This window comes from Olea europaea, chromosome 12 (genome assembly GCF_002742605.1).
Source record: "Olea europaea var. sylvestris chromosome 12, O_europaea_v1, whole genome shotgun sequence".
Classification (NCBI taxonomy): domain Eukaryota; kingdom Viridiplantae; phylum Streptophyta; class Magnoliopsida; order Lamiales; family Oleaceae; genus Olea; species Olea europaea.
This window is the reverse complement of record NC_036248.1, coordinates 21,400,166-21,426,578: the sequence shown is the minus strand read 5'-3', so window position 1 is coordinate 21,426,578 and position 26,413 is coordinate 21,400,166. Positions and strand designations below refer to the sequence as shown.

Here is a 26,413-nt window from a genome sequence, read left to right as displayed (position 1 = left end):
TGTGATTTGGTTTTGCCCAATCTAACAATCACGTCTAACTTAAAAAAAGATTGGAAATACAGTTAGAAAATTTAAGAATGTTTTCATAATAGCTTCATACCTAACTACGACGGTCCAAAATTGTACAAAATACTAATAATCCTAACCTATTATTCAGTCGTGGATACCACCTTGAATTCATTAACGTGCTCTCGACTTCTTAATACGCCATCAGAGGCCACAGTAGGTCAAGTGGTATACCAACCAGTTCTATTGTTCTAATATATATATATATATATATATATATATACACAAACACACACACACACGTACATTTATGTCGTGTTTTAGCCAAAGAAAACATGGAGTCCCCACAATCGCGCAGGCCCCAACAAGCCATAATCCCCCGCTCGCATCGTCTGACCCGCTGCCAAACTGGAAGCGCCGCCGTGTCATCACTCCAAGAAATTCGTACAAAATCAAGAAATGGCCTAAAGCGTGAAGAAAAAGATCAAAATCCTTTAACAAGCAAAAAACCACAAAAGAAAACGGAAGAAATTACAGACTCTGCCGCCGCCGGTTTTGTTAGGTTTTTGCCACGCAGTAAGAGCAAACCGAAGGTGCCAAGAAGAACGCGATCAGCCTCTACTTCTCCTTCTGCATGGGCATTATCTCCTGGGAGATCTTCTCCGTTGCCGGTGCCGGTGCTGAAACCTCCCAGTTTGGAGACGTTGAAGTGGGACCCGAAAGGCGGTGGTGGTGGCAGAGGAGGAGGCGGTATGAGTGCAGTTTTGAAGTTCTTTAGGCAGAAGAAAGTTTGTACCGTGTTAGAAGAAGAATACCATCGGTTTCGTGTGATGCATAATAGGCTTTTACAGTGGAGATTTGCCAATGCTCGAGCTGAGACATCAATGGCGGCTGTCAAGAGACTTGCACAGGTACTCTCATATCTATTATATGAATAGCATTAGCATCACCATGTTCAAAACAATTAGATCGTACTGCATAATCGGAACTATTGGTTTCAAATGTAATTATGAATCAAATCGAACTGTTCAGTTCCATAATTAAAAATTTATTTTAATTTTTGAAATGTTCCTACAGTTAATATTGAAAAATTCATTCTGAGATCAGTTAATTCTTCTCCAAAATATAAGAGTGGATTTGGTATATATGTGTTCTTCAATGTACTTTATGCACTGCACCAACTTCACTATTTAAAGATGGAAAATGATGTTTGTACACCATGGTTTTACATCATGGTGTATAGCCCCTTATATGTAGAGGGGGCCTACCTGATTAAAATAATTGTGGGCCCCCTCATTTTGAGGGGGCTGTAAGGGGTGTACAGCTTTAGAGCTGTACACCAAGCATCTTTGATTTAAAGATAGAATAAATCTGTTAGAATATATTTGACATGTTGATTGAAATACACTCACATTCGTGTAGAGCCCGCATAAGACCCACTTGAATAAAAAGTACCCAAAAGATGTGCACTCCCACCTAATTTGAGTGCCCTATCAGGGAGGGTGCTTGGTAAGGTAGCTTGATTGTTAAAGATGAACAAAATTCTTGTCATCTTGGATTTTCAATTCCGGGTACTGGAACAAAAAAATGGATGGAGCTGTTTCAAAATTTAAACATGATGATTTAGTTCGGTTTGGTAATTTCGTCCACCCCTAATATTATGTAATTTCAAGATTCATTTTATCATTGAATTCTTGATACATGCAAAATTTCATTAATAGTTGACAACATATATTTATATAGTTATTATACGGCTCAAAAATTGGACCTCAACATTTTATTATAGTTTCAAGTTAATTCTTTCAACGTGATAAATTATTTTAAAAATAGTTAAATCATTATGTGCCATTACTTACGCTCCACACGGTAGCGACCAATCCGTCCCAGTAGCAATCGTAAAATAGCGCAGGTAATGCGCTTCAGCAGGACGAAACAACTTGCGGTAGAGGATGTAGGCAGATTCAGCAGGGGACACAGGCAGGCTCAGGCTGGGGACGTAGGAGCCTGTTTGGCAGAACACAGGCTGCCTAACGCGGGCAGTTTTCCAGCACATTAATGAGGCTTTTCTAAGTCCCGAACCAGCCATTTTGAAAGGAAAATACATGAACCTGTAGCCGAAAGTTTTTGGAAATGCAAGTGAGCAACTTGCACAACTTTTTCACGTGTGTCACTTGCAAGATATTATCAAGATGCAAGCTAAGATCGAGTTGGTAAACATAATATCAAGATGCAAGCTAAGTACGAGTTGGCACTATGAAAAGGACATATCCACTTAGGAAAATGGTAGAGAATGTCCACTTGATGACAACTAAGCATGAGTTGTAAAGTAGAATGCAACTTGATCAAAGGAGGTTTAAGACAACTTGCCTCCAATGAGCGCCCTTGGATCCAATTAATCTTGGCCATTGATTTGAAGGCAACTTGCAATGTTTTTGCCTATAAATAGAGACGGAAGTCTCATTTGTAAATCATATAGAGTGAAGTGAGTTTTATTCATTAGAGAGATTGTAAAGTTTTCCCTTTCATTTATATAAAGAAAGTTTCCCCAATATTACTTATTTTTCATAGATTCCTTACTTCAGAATTCACTTTTCAAAGTAGTTATAATTTAGCCTCTTTGGTTAAATTATTTGTGAGCGTGAAAAGGCTGACTTAACATTTTCTCATGAGAGACGTAAATTGCTAAACGTTAAGGCTGTATAACGAAACTAGGTCCGTCAGAAGTGGTATCATAGCCTCGTTGGTAGGCCGTTATAATGGCGGATTCTCAACAAACTATTAATATTGAGATTGAAGAAAAGGGTCGAGGTGCTGTCACAGCTGAAGCAAGGAAAACTCAAGGCAGAACTAAGACGAGAAAAGCCACCACCATGGAGGGTAAACTTGACCAAATCATCACAAATATGGGTGATCGGGTCGAATATCTTGAAAGCTCCTTCAAGGCATTGGAGAGACACGCCATTGGAAAGTTAAAAACTCTACAAATCAATGTCCAAGAGGTGATGGACACACAAGCATCGTTGGAAAATGATGTCCAAATAATGAAAGATGATGTTCAAGCTATGGTAGTCGGACAAGCCGCAGGGACAGATGAGTTTGGTCATCTCCAAACCAAAGTCTTGGATGTTGTTTCCGTCTGCATGGCCAAGTTAACTAATTGGTTGTGATGACGGAGAGAATGAGCAAAGAGCTTGAACAATACAAGCAATCCACTGCCGGTACAAACGGAGGTGCCGCTTCAACTATTGTTGCCCCGAGGATTGAATACCCGAAGCCTAAACATTATGATGGGCAACGGGATGTCAAAGATGTGGAAAATTTCCTATGGCAAATGGAAGTCTACTTTAAAGGCGTAAATCTTGTTGATGAAGCCATGAAAGTCCGGACCGCTTCTATGTATCTTACGGACACCACATCTCTTTGGTGGCGTCGTAAGCATGCCAATGTTGATAATGGAGCTTGCAAAATTGATATTTGGAACGATTTCAAAAGGGAGCTAAAAAGGCAATTTTACCCGGAGAACGTTGTGTATGAAGCCCGCAAGAAATTAAGGGAATTGAAACAAAAAGAGACCATTCGTAGCTATGTCAAAGAGTTCACGACCCTTATGCTTCAAATCCCGAGCATGCCGAAGGATGTCTTGCTATTCTATTTCATGGATGGATGTACAACATGGGTGCGACAAGAATTACAACGCCGCGGGGTCAAAAATATAGATGAGGCAATTGCGATTAACGAATCTTTGATGAAGTTCCAAAGGAATACGAAGTTGCAAGCAAGGACTTTCAAACCAACTAAAGGGAATTTTATCAAAGGCGGAGGTGATGTGCTAAAAGATAAACAACGGAGTAAGCCGGATTGGAGGCCAAATTCCAAAGTTGATTACAAACCCGGTGGCAACAAACCAACTACTTGGCGAAAGGAGTATGATGACAAAAAGAGGGGTAATTTTGGTTGCTTCATTTGTAAAGGGCCATATCTCATGCGAGATTGCCCTAAACTTGGATCCTTGGCATCAATTATGGAGACTCAACCGAAGGATTTCCATGGCAAAGAGGAAGGGGCAAGTAACATGGGTTCATTGCAACTTTTCAATGCTTTGAATGTCAAAACCGTTCCGGGAGTGAATGAAGAAAAATGATTAATATTCGTACTTGCTGAAATTAATGGACGACAAACATGGGCAATAGTTGATAGTTGATACCGGAGCCACAAACAATTTTATCATAGAGGATGAAGCACGAAGGCTAGGCTTGAATATTCACCATGGAGATGGATTATTGAAGATGGTGAATGCAACCATGAGGCCATTGGCAGGCATAGTTTGAGGAGGGAAACTACGGTTGGGTTCATGGCATGGACCCGTTGATATTTCTGTTGCACCAATGGATGATTTCAAGCTAGTATTGGGCTTGGATTTCTTGAGAAAAGTTAATGCAATTCCTATGACTTTCTTTGGTTCTATGTGCATTTTGGAGAAAGGATCATAATGCATAGTTCCTACCATTTCCATGGGGACGGTAGCGGGACAACTTTCGGCTATGCAATTAGCGAAAGGATGGAAGAAGGTTGAGCCAACATTCATTGCTCAATTGTCGATTGCGACCAAAGTCACCACTAATAATGATGATTTGCCGGATGTTATTGCAAAAGTCCTTGAGGAAAATAAGGACGTCATGCCCAAGGAGTTGCCAAGGAAACTTCCACCTAGGAGGGAAGTTGATCATCACATTGAGTTGGAGCCTAGTGCCAAACCCTTGGCCATGGCACTCTATCGCGTGGTACCTCCAGAGTTGGAGGAGCTTTGAAAATAACTTACGGAGCTTGTTGAGACGTGAAGGATTAGAGACCATCCAAAGCTCCTCATGGCACCCCGATGTTATTCCAAAAGAAGCAGGATGGGACATTAAGGATGTGTGTTGATTACCGGGCACTAAAAAGGTGACTGTGAAAAACAAGTATCCTATTCCATTGATTATGGATTTATTTGATCGACTTGGTAGCGCTAAATTTTACACCAAGGTTAATTTGCAAAAAGGCTATTATCAAGTTTGAATTGCGGAGGGAGATGGGCCTAAAACTACTTGCATTACTTGCTATGGTTCCTATGAATGGTTTGTCATGGCATTCGGTTTAACCAATGCATTGGCCACCTTTTGCACTTTGATGAACAAGATATTTAATCCATACTTGGATAATTTCGTGGTGGTTTATCTTGATGATATTGTCATCTATAGCAATACATTCGAGGAACATATTGAGTACTTGAAAATAATTTTCCAAGTGTTGCAGGAAAATGAATTGTACATCAAGAAGGAAAAATGTTCATTTGCCGAAGAAGAGGTGAATATCTTGGGACATATCATCAGGCATGGTCACTTGAAAATGGATGGAGCTAAAGTAAAAGCAATCAATGAATGGGAGCCACCTACTAAGGTGAATGGAGTTGTGGTCTTTCCTTGAATTAGTGAATTATTATCGGCATTTCATTAATGGCTACTCATCTAGAGCGGCCTCATTGACGGACTTGCTCAAAAAGTCTCAAGGATGGGATTGGACCGTGAAATGTCAAAGAGCCTTTGATGATTTAAAGGCGACGGTCATGTCGGAGCTGGTGTTGGCCTTGCCAGATTTCAGCAAAAGTTTTGAAGTTCAAACGAATTTCGCTATTGGAGGTATGCTCATGCAAGAAAGTCATCCTATTTCCTTCGAGTACCGCAAGTTGAACTACACAGAGCGACGTTACACGGTGCAAGAAAAAGAAATGACGGCAATTGTACATTGTCTACTGGTATGACGTCATTATCTTTTGGCTTCCCGTTTTGTGATTAAGACGAACAACGTGGCTATAAGTTACTTCCAATCCCAAAAGAAGTTAAGCTTGAAGCAAGCTAGATGACAAGATTTCTTGGCGGAGTTTGATTATGTGATGGAATACAAACCTGGGAAGGTGAATGTAGTAGTGGATGCACTTAGTCGGAAGGCGGAACTTGCGGCAATTAGCTAAGCCACGTACACCTTGTTGTAGGAAATTAAACAAGGATTGGAGCATGATCCCATGGGGAAAACATTGATGCAAGCCACCTGAGAAGGCAAGATAAGGCGATTTTGGATTGACAACGGGTTGCTATACACCACTGGGCAAACTGGTATTTGTGCCTAAGTGGAAAAATTTGCGGCGTGACGTGATTCGGGAATGTCATGACACTAAATGGGATGGACATCCCGGGATAGACCGAACATTGGCTTTGATTGAATGAGCATATTCTTGGCCGCAAATGCGTGACAAGTGGAGACATAAGTCCAAACATGTCTTGTGGCAAAGTGGAGAATAAATTACCGATGGGACTTCTTGATCCTCTTCCTGTTCCGGATCAACTATGGGATGTGATCACCATGGATTTCATTAGTAGCTTGCCAAAATCTGAAAGGTTCGGATCAATAATTGTTGTTGTTGATCGGTTTTCCAAGTATGCTACTTTCATTCCAATCCCTAAGGATTGCACTGTGGAGGAGACGACAAGGTTATTTTTCAAGCATGTTGTGAATTATTGGGGATTGCCTAAACATATTGTTAGTGATCGGGATCCTCGTTTCACTGGAAAATTGTGGACGGAGTTATTTAAACTCAGATCGGATTTGTACTTCGACGGATGGACAGACAAAACGGGTGAATGCATTGTTGGAATGTTATCTTCAGCACTTTGTTAGTGCTAATCAGCGAGATTGGGCAAAGTTGATGGACATAGCTCAATTTTCCTACAACTTACAAAAAAGAGAATCCATGGGATATAGTCCATTTGAGTTTGCAACAAGGTGACAACCTGCAACACCCTACACTTTGCCTAAGTTTGGTGATTCAAGTTGAAGTCCCGGAGCAATAAAAATGGCTAAGTCATTGGGAGATCATGCGGACTTAGCTAGATCTTGCTTGGAGAAAGCCCGGAAAAGACTGAAGAAATGGACCAATAAGGGACGGAGACCATTGGAGTTCAACATTGGAGATCAAGTACTTGTGAAAGTGTTGCCTCAACAATTCAAAGCCTATCGCAAAGTTCATAAAGGCTTGGTTAGAAAGTATGAAGGTCCATTTCCATTCATAGCTAATGTTGGAAGAGTTTCCCACTGGCTAGGTCTTCCAAACACTTTAAAGATCTACCCGATTTTTCATGTAAGCATGTTGAAGCCATATAGGCCGGATTTGGAGGATCTGGGGAGAAACAAATCAAAAAGGGTGCTTCCTTTTGTCACAAAACCTTTTGAGAAAGATGTTGAATCTATTTTGGCGGATCGAGTGGTAAGATGGAGATGTGTTCCCCCTTGCACTCAATACTCAATCAAATGGAAGGGATTGCCCGAGTCCGAAGCTACTTGGTAAAATGAAGGAGATCTATGGCAATTTGAGTTCAAGCTGCGCAACTACACAGCGACGAAGGCATCACTAGATTCGGTGGGGGTAGTGACTTATGCCCCACACGGTCGCGACCAATCCATCTCGGTAGCGGCCGTAAAACAACGCGGGTAACGCGCTTCAGCAAGGCGGAACATCTTGTAGTAGGGGATGCATGCAGATTCAGTAGGGGACACAAGTAGACTCAGGCTGGGGATGCAGGCAGCCTATTTGGCAGAACGCAGGCTGCCTGAATTAGGCAGTTTTCTAGCACGTTAATGTGGTTTTTCCAAGTTCTGAACCAGCCATTTTGGAAGGAAAAATATATGGACCTGGAACCAGATATTTTTGGAGATGCAAGTGAGCAACTTGCACAACTTGTCCACTTGTGCCACTTGCAAGATATTATCAAAATGCAAGTTAAGATTGATTTGGTAAAGATAATATCAAGATACAAGCTAAATTCGAGTTGGCACTATGAAAAAGACATATCCACTTGCAAGGAAAATGGTAGAGAATGTCTACTTAATAACAACTAAGCGTGAGTTGTAAAGTAAAATGCATTTTGGTCAAAGGAAGTTTAAGGCAACTTGCCTTTAATGAGGGCCTTTGGATCCAATTAATCTTGGTCATTGGTATGAAAGCAACCTGCAAGGTTTTTGCCTATAAATAGAGATGGAAGACTTGTAAATCATATAGAGTGAAGTGAATTTTATTCATTAGAGAGATTATAAAGTTTTTCCTTTTATTTATACAAAGAAAGTTTTTCCAACCTTACTTATTTTCCATATATTCCTTACTTCAGAATTCACTTCTCAAAGTGGTTATAATTTAGCCTCATTGGTTAAATTATTTGTAAGCGTGGAAAGACTGACATAACGTTTTCTCATGAGGGACGGGAATTGTCGAACGTTAAGGCCACACAGTTCTAGTTGTTCGGGCGTAACGAAACTAGGTCCGTGATACATTGTTCTATGGAACTGGCTAGCTTTTGTTTTTTGTTTTTTTCCAACTTAGATTGATATGAAGACAAGTTAAAGCTAAATATCGAGTACCAATTTTAATTAGCAACAAGTGTTACATTTGTTTTTAACATTTTTGGTTTCTTTCTTTAATACAGAAGAAGATTGTGAATGCTTGGTTAAGAATATCCTTGACGAGAAATATGATCGTAGAGAAGAGAAACCAAGTTTTAAAGCTGAAACACCAAATCAAATTGTATGAGATAATGAAATCCCAAATGAAGTTCCTGACAGAATGGTCAAGAATTGAAGCCAAAAATTGTGAAGCTGTTGGCAGAGTGGCTAGAAAACTCTCAGCTATATCAGTGTGTCTACCTTTAGTTGATGGCGCTGAGGTATAAATTTCCTATTTTTCATTATTTTCCTTAAAACTTCCTTGAACCTTAGTCGATTAACTAATGGCGAAAATAGATTTATATAATTTAGAAGAGAGACATACAACTTGTGAAGGGATAAAATTCCATATCGAGTAAAAATGAAAACATAGACCAACTTACAAGAAATTGGATTACTCATCTTAATAATGTTGACCTTTTAAGATGAAATCTCAAATCTTAATATATTATCAGAGTCTATTAAGCTCTAACGAGTAATTCGATCCAATTAAGACTAAAAAAAATTAACATGAATTTCAAAATTGATCTGTTCAAATGAGTCAAATCTTACGGTGGCATGTTAATTAGGAATTTTATCCCCACATCGAATAATATGAAAACATATACTAACTTATGAAAAATTATACACTACTTTTAATAAAGTTTACTTTTTAAGATAGAGTCACAAATATTAATACAACCTAAACTGAAATGCAATGACGTGACTTTTAGCTAACTTTTTGACAAATAACGTCACCATTACAATATAATTTACTTTATATCTCTATCCACAACTCTATTAAAACCAAATATGAAATTCACATGCGAACTTCTTTAATTTTATATGTACAGGCGCAAGTAATGACATTCTATGATGCCATATCGACTGCCACTGGAGTTATGGACAACATAGAAGCAATGATCGTGGACATGCATAGGCAGGTAGAATCAATTTTTTTGTGAGTCAATTATATTTTGTATCTTCATTTATCTCCAAATTCAATATGATCTTCAAATATTTAATGCAAATTGATGATTATGAAATATTATGTACTAAAAAAGGGTCAAATAGAACTATTAAATTAGTCATATACGAAGTTCGTTCTTAAAGATGGGTTAATCTTCAACTTTGTGTGCTAAAGATTGAGACCGCGAGCTATGTGTTGGTGGAGCTTATGATCATGCTAAAGCAACACGAACAATACTTCGAGCAATTGAAAAAGAGTATTGCAATAGTTACAAATCTAGAGGTAAAATTCTAACTTTGGTAAAAGTCGCTAATATTTTATAATTATAGGAATTTACAAATATTTGGCACATTTTTTTTTTTAATCTCTTAGCTATAAGCTAGTAATTTGATTATCTGTATAATCACATGCAGGTAAAAGAGAACAGTTTGAGAGTGAATTTCATTCAAATGGGCAAAGAAGTGAAGGAACCATATACCCATCCAACTTGTATGGACAAAAACTAAGAAATTTTCAGTAGACTTAGTCATGTATCAAAAGGCACAAAAGAAAAACAATTATGAAGTCAGTTGACTCTAAGCGCTAGTTTGAATCCCGTTACTTTAAATTCCATTACATTCAATTTTTCTCTTTTTTATTCTCAATCATACAATCTTTCATAAAATAATATTACACGTAAACCAAAAACTTTTTCTTCTTTTTCAAACACTCATTTTTCAAAAAAATAATATTCCATTAATTTTTATTTCCAAAAAATGGGACCAAATGAGGGCTAAATTGAAGGAAAAGTTTTCGATTTACATGTAATATTATTTTATGAAAGATTGTGCAGTTAGAAATAGGAGAAAAAAAAATGAAATGTAATTTAATGAGTACCAAACCAGGACTTGGTACTAACAAAATTTGATTTCTTGTTGGGACACTCGAATATATGAAATTACAAAGGCATGTCACATGACGTGCCATTTCCATAGCCAAATTTCATTCTTTTTCGAGTAAAATAAATTCCAGTAACGCAATTCTGCAGCTGAATTCGTTAGGAGTAACCATATTCTGATATATAAAAGTTTGAAGCTCCACATCTGTTAAAACTCTCGTAAACTTGTTCACTCGCTTTAAAACTCGACTACTAATGCAAGTTGAGACACAATGGTTTACCTGGTCTATGTGAAGAGGGATTGGATCATAGATCCCATGATTAGTCGCTGTAAGGTGGACACCTGGGCATAAAAAAAAAAAAAAAAATAGAAATTAAGATGTGACAACACAGCTTTCCAAGATAGATACGCAAATTCCCAGCAAATCCATTGATAAAATAGTCATAATATAATAAAATTCATGGTTGCAAAAGCATATAAAATTTAATAGCATGAGTTCCAAAAAGATAAACATGTTTGGCAAAAGTAACTTGAAACTTTTGCCCAAGATGATAAAGAATCCTACAATAGGGGAAACCAGAGAGAAGAAAATCATAAACATACTCAAAAATATCATTTTCAACGGTAGCGCCGAAGGGAAAGTGTCTGGTTCTTCTTCCAGGAAGCCCTTCTTGAAGGTCTTGCTTTGTGGTTCAACTGCCCTTTTCCACGAAGACCCCTGTATTTCTTTCCAGCAGAGGTAAGACCACGAAGTTCCCTGTGTTTGTGGACAGCATTGCAGATCCAGTTGATCCTTGGGTCATTACGGACAGCAGCATGGGCTGTGTCCACCAACATAACTTCAGAGTACTTGTAAGTTGAATCCTGTATAGCACATAGAGTTATGAACTTCACTCAAACATAAGGTCCACCAATGTTGCATCAACTACAAATAATCTCCAACTAGAAGTTAATGTGACGAAATTAATTTTCCCCTTCATCTTCACGAGTGTTTTTAAACAGGCAATCAGGATTAACATATTATTGTTGATTATTCATTTGAGACAAAAATTGATTGGTATACATTTTTCAGAAGTACTATCATCTTACTCTCCTAGGTTGCAAATGCACTAGAGTACTAGTCCATTCAAAGGCAGGAAACAAACATTTCTACAAGAACAATTCTTGGGCTGTGGAAGAATAAACACTTATCAAACAAACCTCGTCGATCCAGTAAGAGTTCAGAACCCTAAGACCACTCAGTTTCCTTCCAGCACGTTCCTCTGCAACAGAGCGCTTACTGCGTTGGAATTTCAGTTGAGTAACACCCTGGTTGGTGGGCTTACTGTACACAATACCCTTGGGAACTGGTCTCTTCCTTCCTCCACGTCTCACATGTACACGGTAGATAACATATCCCTGAAAAATTAAAACCCTCAGTTACTTAATATGAAAGGTGATAAAGCAAAAGCAAGAGAAATCAAGCCATACAAAGAACACTGCTAAGTGCAAAATTTTACAGGGTAATGTAGGTAAATGAAAATGCATTTATCGAGGGATTACAAGAAAGAAAAAATACGTTCATTATAACATTAAAAAAAAAATGACTTGCACAGAAATCATATCAATATATTGTACACTCAAAATTAGTCAAACAAATAAACATCATTGACGAACAAATTGCATGGTCAAAAGTAATGCTTAATTCTATATGTATGATCGATCAAACTATTTCAAGTGGAAGTAATAACTTTTTATGATGCTGCTAAATGAAACCACCAAAAAGTTAATCAAAAACAGATTTCAGCATAACTAACAGTAGCATGTTAGAATAAAATTCAAAGGCACCCCTGGAATAGCATAGCTGTGAAAAAATTTCAATTGAAACATAATCAAACTTCCAATTTTTGAACTAAATAAATATTTCAGTGGAATTTCAAAGATATGATAACCCCATTTTAATAGATTAAATCAACAAAAAGTAAACCAAACTAATGGGATCCATAATGTAACAGCCTCTCAATTATTAGGCTACTGAATTGGTGTCCAAAAGCCCAGGGTCAACCTTACCAAATACATAGATACAAGACACACACATATACACACAAGTGGTACATATACCTGCTTGGCCTTGTATCCGAGGCGGTGGGCTGTGATGAGGAAGAAGAACACTTCAAGCCAGATATCAGCTGGGGAAAGAAAAAGGAAAGAAGCAAACAGAATTAATTGGCAATTAAAGGGTGAAAGGAGCGATGCCGTTTCATTTGTATATTTTGTTATAGAAGAATAAGTTTTTTTTTATAAAACATGTCTCCTACTGTACTTAACTGAGGGAACGAAAGTAACGCAGCCAGATTGGTATTTGTCAAAAATTGTACCTCTTTCTTCTTCCCCAATTTCTCTGCTATTTTCCTCCGTCTTTCTCCTTTACTGTAATCTTATTTTGTTAATACAATCACAGCTTGGGTAGTTAATTCCAGCTGGTTATCTTTAATTGCAAGTTGTTGTGGTGAATATTGGTCGGTTTTGGTTGAAGTTCAGCCCAACGATTACAAGTGGTATCAGAGATATAAAAAATTCTGGGGATGGATACTAGGGCCAAGGTAGTAGAGGAACATCTGAAGAAATTAGACAGAGATGTGGAAAACCCTGGAGAAGCTTTTAAAAATGTCGGTGTTAAGGTGGGGATGTCTGATCAAACCTGACAGAATCCATGTAATAAACATGATAGAATGGAGGCAATGATGAGTGAGATGAATTCTAAATATGAAGGTTGCAATGATGGCACAATGGAGCGGGCAAAGGGGAGAACCCAAGGACAAAGATAAGATAGGATCATTCGGAAACTCCACGATCAGGGAAGGGCTGTTGTAATTGGTTCAAAAATTAATCGAAAATTGGTTAAGTTTAAAACTGGGAAAATGAAAATGTATGATTTCGTGTCAACTTCGGTCATATGTTCGGACTTGATCCGATGGTCAAATTACAAAAGTAAATAGACCAAGTTATTCTACTTGTCGAGTAGATCGTCGTGGTATATTTGGAATCTCGAAATCAATTCCAGATGAATGAGAAATTACGGCCCAAAGTTGGAAGAATGAAGTATTGCAATTTTTCGGAAGGATGTAGGTTTGAAATGAAGTGTTGCAACTTTCCATGAAAAATGCTGGATTTAGGGTGTGTCCCTTCACCCATAACCCTTCATCTTCTATATATAGGACCCCTTGGATGTGTATTTGTCATTCCAATTAATTCCATAATTCCATATTATTCATTTCATGTTAAGTTACATAAAACACTTTGTAGAAGTGATTATCTTTTGCATCAAAATCATTGTTACAGTAGAGAGGGAATTTCGTTCGAGTTCGTTAGTCAAAGCCATTTGAAGTGCTCCTATGGCTTGAGGTGGTCGTTGTATCTTGGGAGATGATTGTCGAAAAATCGTTAGCACCGATGCGGGGCAAATTCATCTTAAGGACCAAGTATCAAACACTTGCCTTGACCAAAAATTCATCACTTGCATCTTTCTTCCTTCATTTTCTGATTTCTCTTCATTATGATTTGATTTCAAAAACTGATTAACATTATTTACATGTTTGTTCTGCGAGGTTTAATTCAAAGAATAACTTACTTTTGTTCAAGAATTGAAAAAAGATAAATCCATATTCATGCATTCAGATTCGGTAACTATTATTGTTTTGCTTCTCAAATTTTATTTTGGTAAGTCAAAATTACGTTTCGATTTCACGCAAATAAACGGTATGCTTTTATGAATATAATAGGCACATAATCGGTGTATTCCCCAACAAGGGCTACTCACACCAAAAATAGGTATAACATCTGAGAGCAGTATGGATAAGGGAAATAGGAGACTGGAAGTGAAGCTACCCAAGATCGATTTTCCTTATTTCAATGGGGAGGGTCCAAGGGAGTGGCCGAGGAAGGCACAAAAATACTTCCAAATCCACTAAGTGCCGGATGGAGTTAGAGTCAGAATTGCAGAGATGTATCTAAAAGGAAGGGCAGATGTGCGGTTCCATGGGTTCATCAATAGTAACCCTGGGGCTGATTGGAGTTTATTCTCAACCGAGATTTGTAGAAGGTTTGCTAAATCTACAGCAGAGGAAATCATCGAAGTTTTCAGCAAAATCAGTTAGAAGGAAAGTGTGGCTCAGTATCAGGGGTTGTTTGAGGATCTTAAGTCTCAAGTTATGCTCTCATTACCTCACCTTGCAGAATCCTATTACATTTCTATATTCACCGGTGGATTAAAGGAAAAAATTAAATCCATGGTTAAAATTGTTAGACCAACTTCTGTATCCCAAGCTTTTGAAATAGCCCTTTATATGGTCCAATATACCCCCAAAAACCTCCTGATAGTAACCCCAAACATTTACCTAACGTCAGCACTGACCCAAGCCAAAAAAATCAAACACATCCATTGAAGTTCAGAACCATTACCCCTTCCGACATTCAAACCAAAAGAAGTTTGGGACTCTATTTTAGGTGTGATGCGAAGTACACCCCAAGACACATATGCAAGAATAGAATGCTTAATTTTATGCCGATTGATGAGGAAGAGATGAAGGTAGACGACGAAGAAAAATTATCAGCAATTTATGAAAAAGAGGAAGAATGGAGATTTTTATCAATGCCCTTTCTGGGAGTCTGAAATCTAAGACCATTAGGATTCCAGGACAAATCAAGAGAAAGAAGGTGTCTATCCTCATTGATAGTGGTAGCACTCACAATTTCATCGATGAAAAATTAGTGTGGGAGTTGAGATGCAAAGTAGAGGTCACTCTAGCTGTGACAGTAACTGTAGCCAATGGGGATAAGCTGTGCAGTAGTGCTACATGTAATCCACTAAATTAGACCATGCAAGGAACGGAATGCCAATTCCAGCTGAGGGTGCTGAAGTTGGGACGGAGTGATATGGTGTTGTGGGTAGATTGGTTAAGCCAGTTTAACCTAGTCATATTTGGTTTCGAACAAAGCAGCATTAAATTTTGTTATAAGGGAATGGAAGTTGAACTAAAAAGTGAGTTGGGAAAGGATGAAATTTTGATGATAGGAAGGGAAAAGATGGACCAGTGGGTTCGTGGCTCAAATCCATTAGTGATAGAAGGTGAAAAGTAATCACCTCCTGTGGAGATACATGATATTATCAAACAGTACTCGGATGTATTTGAAGAGCCAAAAGGGATGCTACCTCCTAGATTCAATGACCATAAGATTCCACTGAAGGAAGGAGCTCAACCTTTCTGAATAAGACCCTACAGATGCCCGTATATACAGAAAACAAAAATGGTGAAAGAAATGTTAGAGGTTGGGATCATCCAGCTAAGTAACAGCCCATATACCTTCCCGATGTTATTGGTTAAAAAGAAGGATTGAACATGGAGGTTCTGTGTGAATTACAGACAACTAAATAGCATTACCATCAAAGATAAATATCCATGCCTTTAATTGATGAGTTAATTGATGAATTACAAGGTGCTAGGTGGTTTTCCAAAATTAACCTGAGGGCAAGGAACCATCAGTTTAGAGTGGCTGAAAGTGACATACATAAGACAACATTTAAGACACACCATGGCTTATTTGAGTTCAAAGTCATGCCCTTTGGACTCACTAATGCTCCAGCCACATTCCAATGCTTAATGAATGAAGTTTTCAAGGAGTATTTGAGGAAGTTTATCTCAGTTTTTTTGATGACATATTGGTCTATGGCTGTGACTCGATATCCCATTGTAATCACTTAGCTAGAGTACTAGAGGTATTGAAGGAGCAACAACTATATGCTAAAGGGACTAAGTGTTCATTTGGGCAATCTAGAGTGGAGTAACTGGGTCACATTATCTCAGTAGTGGGAATGGCAGCTGACCCTACTAAAATTAGTGCAATGCAGCAATGGCTAACTCCCATTTCTATCAAGTAACTAAGGGGGTTCCCCAAGTTGACAGGATACTACAAAAAGTTTGTAAAAGGGTATGGAGTTCTTGCAAGACCTTAGATGGATTTACTGAAGAAGGATAATTTCACATGGGATGAAATGACAAATAGGGCCTTCCAGAAATTAAAATCAGCAATGTGTAGGACCCCAGTTTTAGCTTTACTAGATTTTACTCAACCATTCATCATTGAGACTGATGCTTGCCATGGAGGTATGGGAGCTGTCTTAATGTAATATAGAAGACCAATTGCCTACTTCAGCAAAGGAGTTTGCAATGAGAAACTAAGAATGTCCATCTATCAGAAGGAACTTCTGGCATTAGTTACTGCGGTGGAGAAGTGGAGGCATTATCTGGAGGGACATCATTTCATCATCAAAACAAATCATCAGTCATTAAAGTATTTGTTAGAGCAAAGGATAACTACATCCATTCAACAAGAATGGTTGACTAAACTACTAGGACTCAGCTATGAAATTCAACAAAAGAAAGGGGTAGATAATGTCGTGGCCGATGCTCTTTCCAGGAGAGAAGAATCATCTATGGAAGTGGCAGCAATTTCTAATGTAACACCCATTTGGATACAGGAAGTGATAAGTAGCTACTAAGATGATGCAATGGCTGCAAATCATATTGAGTAATTGTTGATTAAAACCCAATGAAGACTCTGAATTTTCCTATCACAATGGTTTACTCAGATTTAAAGGCAAGATATATGTGGGATCTGGAGGTTAGATAAGGGCCAAGTTGATTCAAAATATCAATTCTTTCCAAAATGAAGGCTACTATGGTATTCAGGGCTAAGCAACACTTTTATTGGTCAGGGATGATTAGATATATCAAGCGGAAGATAATTCAGTGTGATGTTTTTCAAAGATGCAAGGTAGAACATGTTCCCTACCCTGGCCTACTACAACCTTTGCCTAAACCACAATATTCATGGAGCCACATATCCATGGATTTTACTGAAGGCTTGCCCTCTTCAAAAAAGAAAATAGTTATCCTGGTAGTGGTGGACCGATTTACTAAATACGGACACTTCATAGCCTTATCTCATCCCTTCTCTGCAATCATAGTAGCCAAAGTCTTCCTTGATAACATCTATAAGCTCCATGAAATGCCTCAAAGTATTATGTTAGACAGGGACAAGATTTTTACTAGTGGGTTTTGGCAGGTGCTCTTCAAAATGATGGAAACCAACCTGTACCTGAGCTCTACGTATCATCTACAAATGAACGGGCAAACTGAGAGGCTTAACCACTGTTTGGGAATGTATTTAAGGTGTATAACAGTCCACCAACCTAGGAGATGAATTGACTGGTTATCACTGGCTGAATGGTGGTATAATACGACCTACCACACAACAATTAAAATGAGCCCCTTTGAAGCCTTATATGGTATTAAACCACTGCATTTGGCATTGGGAACTTATTAGCAAACCAATGTGGCAGCAGTGGAAGAACTAGTGCAAGAGAGGCATCAAATGGACCTACTTCTAAAAGAACACCTTGCTCAAGCCCGAGCAAGGATGAAATTCTATGCTGACCAGCACAAAGTAGAAAGAGTGTTTGCAGTTGGTGATTGGGTGTATTTGAAGTTACATCCTTACAAGCAAAATTTTGCTATGAGAAGGACTAATCAAAAGGTAGCTACCAAATACTATGGACCTTACAAAATCATCAGGAGGATTGGCCAAGTGGTGTATGAATTGATCCTACCCCATACTTCAAAAATACACCCAGTATTCCATGTATCTTTACTTAAGAAAAAAATAGGAGAACATGAGGTACCTATTTTGTTACTACCAGAGAGCGGAGATCAGGAAATGATCTACATGTAACCTGAAATGGTGACGGAAACTAGAATGATCTAGAGAAATTAGTAGGTAATGACACAATGGCTGATTCAGTGGAAATGCTTTGACAGGGATGAGGCCACTTGGGAAGATGCAGCTGCAATTCAAAACGAAATTCGTCTCTTCCAACCTTACAGACAAGGTCATTTTGAGGGGAACGTATGTGATGAGGAAGAAGAACACTTCAAGCCAGATATTAGCTGGGGAAAGAAGAAGGAAAGAAACAAACAAAATTAAGCAATTAAAGGGTGAAAGGAGCGAAGCCATTTCGTTTTTATATTTTGTTATGGAAGAATACGTTTTTTGTTATAAAACAAGTCTCTTACTGTACTTAACTGAGGGAACTAAAGTAACGCAACCAGATTGGCATTTGTCAGAAATTGTACCCTTTCTTCTTTCCCAATTTCTCTGCTATATCTCTCCGTCTATATCCTTTACTGTAAGCTTATTTTGTTAATACAATCACAGCTTGGGTTGTTAATTCCAGCTGGTTATCTTTAATTGCAAGTTGTTGTTAATATTTATTGATTTTGGTTGAAGTTCAGCCTAACCATTTCACAGGCCTTGTTAGGGCGGGTTGGTCTAGTGACACGTACAACAGCGGGAAGCTGACGATACTCCCAGCAGTGGACCCTCAGCAAGAACCTCATAGCATCAAACTGCTTCTTCTTCCATAATTCCGACACATAAGTATACGCCCCTGTAAATTCCAAGCCAAACTAAAATCCATCAAAAATTTCCTTAAGAACAATACATGTATTTATGTTTATATAGTTGATGAGTCCGATGTAGCAAGGAAAAATGGATTTGCAGGTAGAAAGAATACCCATTGATGCTGATGTCGTTGTATGGAGCTTCGACTGAGAAAATGCAAAGAAGATTGGATTAGGGTTTTAAGAGAATGCTGCGACTATTGAAAAGACTCAAGCAGCCCGGGTTTTATAATAATTTACTGTGTAGGCCACTAGAGGGTGGGAAACCGGGAATTCAAAGTGGGAAAGTCATGAACGGACACTTATCTAATTATTATGATTTGAGTTGGGCAATGTTGACCTAAAAATATGTTTCCAACAGATACCAAACCCACCATCGCACGAAATCCTAGTCCAGCACGCTAAGACAAGTGGACAGTCTGAACAAGGGTGTGGGAGCGACTTAAAGGTGTGGGACGAAAACGGTCGAAATCTGACGAGATGTTTGCATAACGATTGTACAATAATTATCAATCGATGTTTGAAGAATACGTATATGAATTCGTGTACGTTGCAAGAGAGTAAAATGTAAAGAATATTGTACGTGTTCTTGTGTTGAATCTTGCATTAGCTTTGTATGGGGTACATGGGGGAGTATTTATAATGTTACGAGTTAGATTGTGGTCATCAATTGAGAGTACACGTGACCTCATCTTGCTAATTTACATGTCAAACTGTAGGTGTCAAGTTTGACCTCCTAGCTTGCTATACATTTATTAATTTGCGGAGCCGCCTCTACTCTGACAAGACAAGACAAGACAAGACACTAACACTCTATGATGGGTGTCCCATCAATCATTCAAAGAAGATTCTTGTGTAAAGCCGGATCTCTGGGGAGAAGTGATGCAAGGGGTGCTTCAAGGCTTTGACTTTCGCATGATAGGCCTCCGTATGAACGACCTCGGAAAAACAAACCACTTAGGCACAACACTTTGGCATTCCAGAATCTGGGCCACGTCACTGGCCGTGTTCGAGTGGTTCCTGATTCTTTGTTGGCCTGTGGGACTCGGCCACTATGCCAAGTAGTTCGACAAAGGTGGGCCCTGGGTCTTATTGGGTCAGCCAAGTGTGTCAACACGTAATAGGCAAAACTCTCTAAACGAACTAAACTGAATTGGACTTGAATCGAATCTCGCAATTCTTCTTAAATTAAATACTTAAATGAGTATCTGAATTGAACTCGTCGGTTCTTAGTTCTAGATTAAGAACCAAAAAATCGAATAAGAAGCGAATCTTCCTACTTTTTAAAATTTATTTATTTTAAATAAGCTAAATTACTTTATTTTTTCTAAATATATTTGCTAAATAGTTAATTTAACTCAAAACCAAAAATATGATTTTTATATTTCTAATTTTCAGTCCAAGCTTAACTTAATCAAATTGACCTATGTTTTATTCATATCCGTTATTTTATCGTAGTGCTATTTCTATCATTTTGGAAAAATCGAATTGAAGTTCGACAACGCTTCTCTTGATTATTGTGAGTTCACTATCTTCCTCTTCCTATAATTTTAACAATCAAAATTATAAAGAACTCAGTAAAGAAAGATGCAAAAAATACATGAGATTGGACTATATTATTTTGTAAAAGCTAAGATTAAATTATCATTAGTAGAATTAATGTAACTTTGTAAATATTAAAAAAATTTAATTATAGTACAGAACTTGGGAAAGTTTCATAATTAAATTTGGATATGCAATTCTCCTTTCTAATACCCGAAAATTTCGGGTCTGATTCGATTCTCGTCAGAACCGAATGAATCAGGCCATGTCCAGCCCTAATTTGAACGGAATATGTAACTTGATTGATGTTTGGTGATGATTAAAATTAGATTTTTTAATATATTGTGATTGAAGTTTTTGAAATGTGATTTAAAAGTTGTGGAATCTATGAAAGATGTGGTTAATATTGATTGTTTGATTTTGACTTATATCAAAACAGGATTTTAAACAAAACCAAACATGCAAAAAAAAAAAAAAATTGTTTGTGCCAGTGACAGATATAGCACAAAAATTCAAAATTTTAATTTCAACATCAATTTCCATTAAAGAATAATTTATTAGTGGTGGACATGATTTTATTTGATTTTGGTTTCAAGAGAATCAGACCGAATCATGGATCAATGATTATTTTATTTTATTTTATATAATGGAATCAAATGATTTTTTTTAAAGATATGAAACAAAGCTAAAATCGAACTGATTTCATAAATTTTCAGAGTAGCACCATATCTATAAGTTAGTAATATATATCTAAATAAGAAAAATAAACATCAAACATTCAGTAAATTTAGATTATCAATTATCAAGATCAAAGAAGTCCAAATTAACAAACATAATATAGTCATAATTCGAATACATTATTCAAATTTTATCCATATATAAAAAATTGTCAAATAAGTAATGACAATGATTCACTAATTAATTACAGTAGTTTTGACAACACACACTCCACAATAAAAAGATGAATTATACAAAACTTTTATAGTCCACTTTTACCGGCAATCATTAACCGTTTAATATTAAATAAATGTTTATTTGATTTTTCTCTATTTGTGAAAAATACAAATAATTCATCAAACAATTAAGTTGAAAAAAAAAATTGATTTAAAATCTTTTTAAGTGACTGTCAATTCCATTTTCCCATCTTGAAAGAGTCTCCTCTACTGACGTGATGAAACACAATGCCAACACGTCGTAACATTATGTAAATTGAAAAAGAGTGGAACATAAATGATTCAAATTAATACAAATTTAGGGTGTACACAATTAATGGGCGGTCTCCAATAACCCATAAACGATTACTGGCATGTCTTCAATTAATAGGTTGTTTCCAACGAATACAGAAGCAAGGTCTCCACTAGTTAACATCTATATAAAAAAGGAATAAAATTAATCTCCTGTATGATGGCCATTATTTGGTTAAAACGATGATTTTGGTTCTCAGTTCTAGAACTAGAATCAAACTAGAAATAGAACCAAATGATTCTCGGTTCAAAGAACCGAAATCATTTCATTTCTTTCATGGAATCCGCTCGATTTGATTTAGTTCTTGTTTAGTTTGGTCGAAACATTTTGTCCACCCTAAGAATTTATAAATTAATAAAAATAATTTGTGGGTATATAGATAATACTAGTGAGTTTATTGAAATGTGTAGTTGAAAATGGAGTTTAAGCATTTATAAATGATTTATATATCTTTGTCAAATGGAGACTTAATCCATGTTTGGTCCTCATTTTTTAAAATTTATTTTTCTTCAAACTTATTTTCAATTGTACATTATATTAAAAAAATTTATAAACTTTTTAGCCACTCACTTTCATCACATAAACCAAACAGTGACTTAATAGTTTGCAATTGAATAGAAAGATTACAATTATTCTAAAAAAAAATCAATAAAGTAATTCCTACATAAATAATATTTGTCTTTTAGGTTTATTTCCTATATATATAAAAGAGCATAACTTTTGCTAAACACGTGTCGCAATTTCCTATCGTCGCCCTAATTTTTTTTTTTTCCATCTTCACCCAACATCACCACATCTTTATTTTCATACACACTACACTAAAAAGGGGGCTATTGCAACTGTCAAAAAACGTTGCAATAGACTAGGCTTTTGCAACGTTTAGCAAACGGCTAAACGTTGCAAAAGCAAATGTTGCAATAGACTAGGCTTTTGCAACTTTTAAAAGATGTTGCAATATCTAGGCTTTTGCAACGTTTGCTAAACATTGCAATGGCCTATCTATTGCAACATTTTTTTAAACGTTGCAATATCTAACGTTGCAATAGATAGATATTGCAACGTTGTAATAGCCTATGTATATATTGCAACGTTTGTTAAACGTTGCAATAGCTAATTCACGTTTTTTTTAATCTATGCTTAATACTACTAAAAATCCTGTTCTTTGATCAAAAAAGTCATTCAAAACTAACAAACATGTACCACCAAAATAATAAACTAACAAACACATTACTCATTAAATTTGTAAAATATTCAACACATAATCTCTTCCAAAATAAAATTAAGAGCCTCCAAACATGTACTACCAAAATGTAATTAGGAAACTACAAAAATTGAAACTTAAACTTGAAATCGTCGCATGCTATTTGATCAATACCATTGCCACTAAGAGTCTAATACAACTCTTTGGCCAAGCAATAGTATTTCCCATGGCTTCACTAAGAGTGCGGAATTCATTTGTGGGTCTGTATATGGTCAAATTACCCATATAGACTTCCTCAACCTAAACCTTCCAATAGTCTCGATCGAGTGGCAAGTGATGCACCTTTGCACTTGGATCTGTTGTAGCAATTTTCCCTTCTGCTACGACTTCTTCCTCCTCAAACTTGTACCAATGCAACAATTGACATCTTGCATTTGTCTTGGGGGTGGTACTTCCTTGGACACCACTTCCTTGGTGTGACTACAAATTCATAATAAACAAAAAGTATTCTTTTTAAAATTAGAATGCTACAAACTGAATATATATTAAATAAACATTTAATAATATAGGAAATGGAAACCTGAGTAAAAGTATTTGAATTCCTATCCTTCACAGTCGGTATAATAATACAAAAATTGCAAAATTTATTATACATGAATTGGCTATATAAAGCTATATAATCATAAAATTTATAAAAAGTAACTACTTATAACCCGCTGAGAAAACCTGATAAATGCTTTTATTTTTTCTTTTAATGCTCCAATCCTTTGTGCCTGAATCTGTACTTGGCTTTCAAGTTCTCTAACTCTCCAATTACTTTGTATTTGTCCATCCACTTTTGATGGTACAACTCCAAATCCGGGTCCCCTAACTCTCCCATGATGTTCGGGACCTAAAATTCAAGCTATAGCATCATCATGGATGGAATCTTCGGCAGGCATATCAAAAATTGATGTGGCACAATCTTCAATCTTTTTCTACACTTATGAAACTCAAATCAAATAGTAGCAAGTGATACAACTAAAAAATCAAATTATGCTTAATTGACCATTGGTATAATACACATACCAATGTTTCGGCAACTGTTTCATTAATTGGTTTTCCATCTTCTCTGAGATGTCCATATTTTCATACTTCTGTTCTTAACCCTTTTAAATGTGGATTCTTTTTCTTCTGTAGTACAAATGTAGTAATCAAATATATTGAAATTGGACAATTCAAGTAAAAAGACATGATATGTTCGTAAGGAGTACAATTTCATAAGCCACACGTGGATAACCCTTTCTACCCATAGTATGGAGAAGCTTCTGATTAGTTCGCATGTTGCTGAACCTGGAACTTCTCTCCTATTGAAAAAAGAACGAAGTATAAAATAACAATAATTAAAATAAGGGTTAAGCTTTACATGCAAATATACTTACATGAAAATTAGCAGAAAGAGTATCCTCAACAAATTTAACCCAGACTTCTTCAAAGTTGACATTCTTTGGTCTAAGAAGGGTAATAGTGCGTGCTCTATTCACAGATGATTCAACTTGAGTTCTAATTTATTTTCTCAATCTTGATTTGAATATCCTCCAGTACTTTCCCATACATTGAAATGTCATTCTTTGATGACAATCACTGATATTGAACCTTTGTTGTATTTATGCACAATCATGAATTTAAGACTTTAGAAAATGGTATCATTAAGAAAGAAATAAATACAACGTAATAATCTCAAAAGGTAGTTACGAAATGTTACCTACACGAAAGTCCAGAGCTCCATTTTAGTCTCTTCATTCACTGAAGTCCAATACTTAATTACAACATGCACATGTTCTCGTACCATGGCCCCAACTATGCTAGAAATTTTTTTCGATTTCTACCCAACAACTTGGCCACATTCATTGAATTCTAAATTTATCTTCTGATAATTATATTCAGGAATCATCTTCACTTGTGTTGGACCTCTTTTCTTTTTTCGGAGCATTTACAGTTGTTCGCAATGTGGTTTGCTCATCATTAGTTGGACTAGTTATAGTATTGTCTTGTTCACTAGAATTGTTTAGTCTCTTACTTGTCTCCCAAATTGCATTAGCAATTGAAACTCTTCTTCTTTTAGAACTCTTCAAAGTTTGTTTAGTTGGCTTTGAGAATACAACATGAAAACATAAGTTAAATGCAACTATTTTCAAAACTTAGCATATATCTTATGTATTATAAGAAAACACAATTACCCGAGTCTTGTCCATCGTATAAAATGTATTTTGGATTGAAAAGATTCTCTAGAGCTAGAATAAAAACCTACAACATAAAAACAAATAGATGTTATTCAACATTTCATCGCAATATGAATGGATAGATAAATCACATGTCAAAATATTCTAGAAAAATTGATCATTATGTTAAAAGGATGTTGTCTACAAAAAAGGGAGTTACCAAACTACTTTACGTGTCACACAGTACGCCTTCAACATCTATCCTTGCATAATTGTCATCTTCATCATGGTTGTCTGTAATTGGCTGTGATATATCTAGTGGAATAGTTTCTTCATAATTAGTATCTTCTTCCAAATGTGATGCATCAAAGTCTCTTTGTAGCGCTTGCAAAGCCACATACCAATTAGATGTTTCATTTTCCCTAGAATAAAATACTTGTTTCGCCTGTGTTGCCAAAATGAACGGATCATTTTCAAATTGTCCGTGTCCTTCGTTAAGATTAACCAAAGTGAATCCATCTTCCTTTTTTATTCCGTTCACAATATTTACCCAATCACACTTGAATATTGGAACATGAAATGTATTATAGTCATTCACTATAACGTCAAGCAAAACTCCATAATAAAGAACTTGCCCAACCATTGTGCATTATCTTTTGCACTAGATCTACATATGGTCATTGCTTCAACTAAAACGCCACTACTTTGATGAGATTTTTCTGCATCTTTAGTGTGAAATCGAAGACCATTTATAACAAAACTAGAATATGACATGGATTGATATTTAGGACCACATGCAAGCCACTTCAAATTGTTCGAAACTTTGTTTGTCAATAGCTAAATTTGAATATGTTATTATGTTAAAAATGTTAGAAATAAAAGAATAAATAGCACAACTTTGAAACATTTATTTGTTGACGTGTATTTCAACCTTATCATCCAACCAGGCAGCAAAAGCATCAATGTGCTTCTTGTTCAATAAAGTCTCATTTCTTTCCCGTCATTTGTCAAAACTCTTCAATTCATCCATATGCATCCTAAGGTGAATAAAATATATCAAAAATTATGGTTAACTACTTAAAATTATTGAACTCTATATTTAATAAACGTACTCTATGTATAGTTGAACTTCTGTACTATTCAATAACACGTAGCGATGAGCAACTTTCAACATCTCATTGGATAGTATAATTGCCTTCCATTTAGAAATTGTATGCCCCGCAACTAGGAAATTAGTCTCGTATTCTTCATTGCGTACAGGCTTAGAACTTATTTTAGATGCTTGTGCTACGTATTTGCTACAAAACTTTGCATTTTTTTTTCAACAATATATCGTTCAGCTATGCACCCTTCAGGTCGTGTATGAT

At 36.5% G+C, this 26,413-nt stretch overlaps 2 protein-coding genes across 3 annotated transcripts; one reads left to right on the top strand and one right to left on the bottom strand.

Moving 5' to 3' along the window:
- The first annotated feature begins 338 nt into the window (after positions 1 to 338).
- On the top strand, positions 339 to 10,118 carry LOC111407031 (QWRF motif-containing protein 7). Its single transcript, XM_023036369.1, has 5 exons — positions 339 to 917; positions 8,517 to 8,753; positions 9,366 to 9,455; positions 9,656 to 9,763; positions 9,895 to 10,118. The coding sequence occupies exons 1-5, from the start codon at positions 342 to 344 to the stop codon at positions 9,985 to 9,987; spliced, it is 1,104 nt and encodes a 367-aa protein (XP_022892137.1). The 5' UTR covers positions 339 to 341; the 3' UTR covers positions 9,988 to 10,118.
- A 217-nt stretch (positions 10,119 to 10,335) lies between these two features.
- Positions 10,336 to 19,176, bottom strand: LOC111406059 (60S ribosomal protein L15-like). Of its 2 annotated transcripts, none has more exons than XR_002704922.1 (6): positions 18,971 to 19,176; positions 12,717 to 18,844; positions 12,460 to 12,527; positions 11,560 to 11,757; positions 10,963 to 11,223; positions 10,336 to 10,701 (listed from the first exon to the last, which is right to left on the bottom strand). XR_002704922.1 is itself a non-coding variant. In XM_023035249.1 (6 exons), the coding sequence occupies exons 1-5, from the start codon at positions 18,972 to 18,974 to the stop codon at positions 10,978 to 10,980; spliced, it is 618 nt and encodes a 205-aa protein (XP_022891017.1). In that variant the 5' UTR covers positions 18,975 to 19,168; the 3' UTR covers positions 10,336 to 10,701; positions 10,963 to 10,977. The 2 variants fall into 2 exon arrangements, 1 of the variants encoding a protein (XP_022891017.1); XM_023035249.1 differs by having other exon boundaries at positions 12,460 to 12,488; positions 18,704 to 18,844; positions 18,971 to 19,168.
- Positions 19,177 to 26,413: the final 7,237 nt, after the last annotated feature.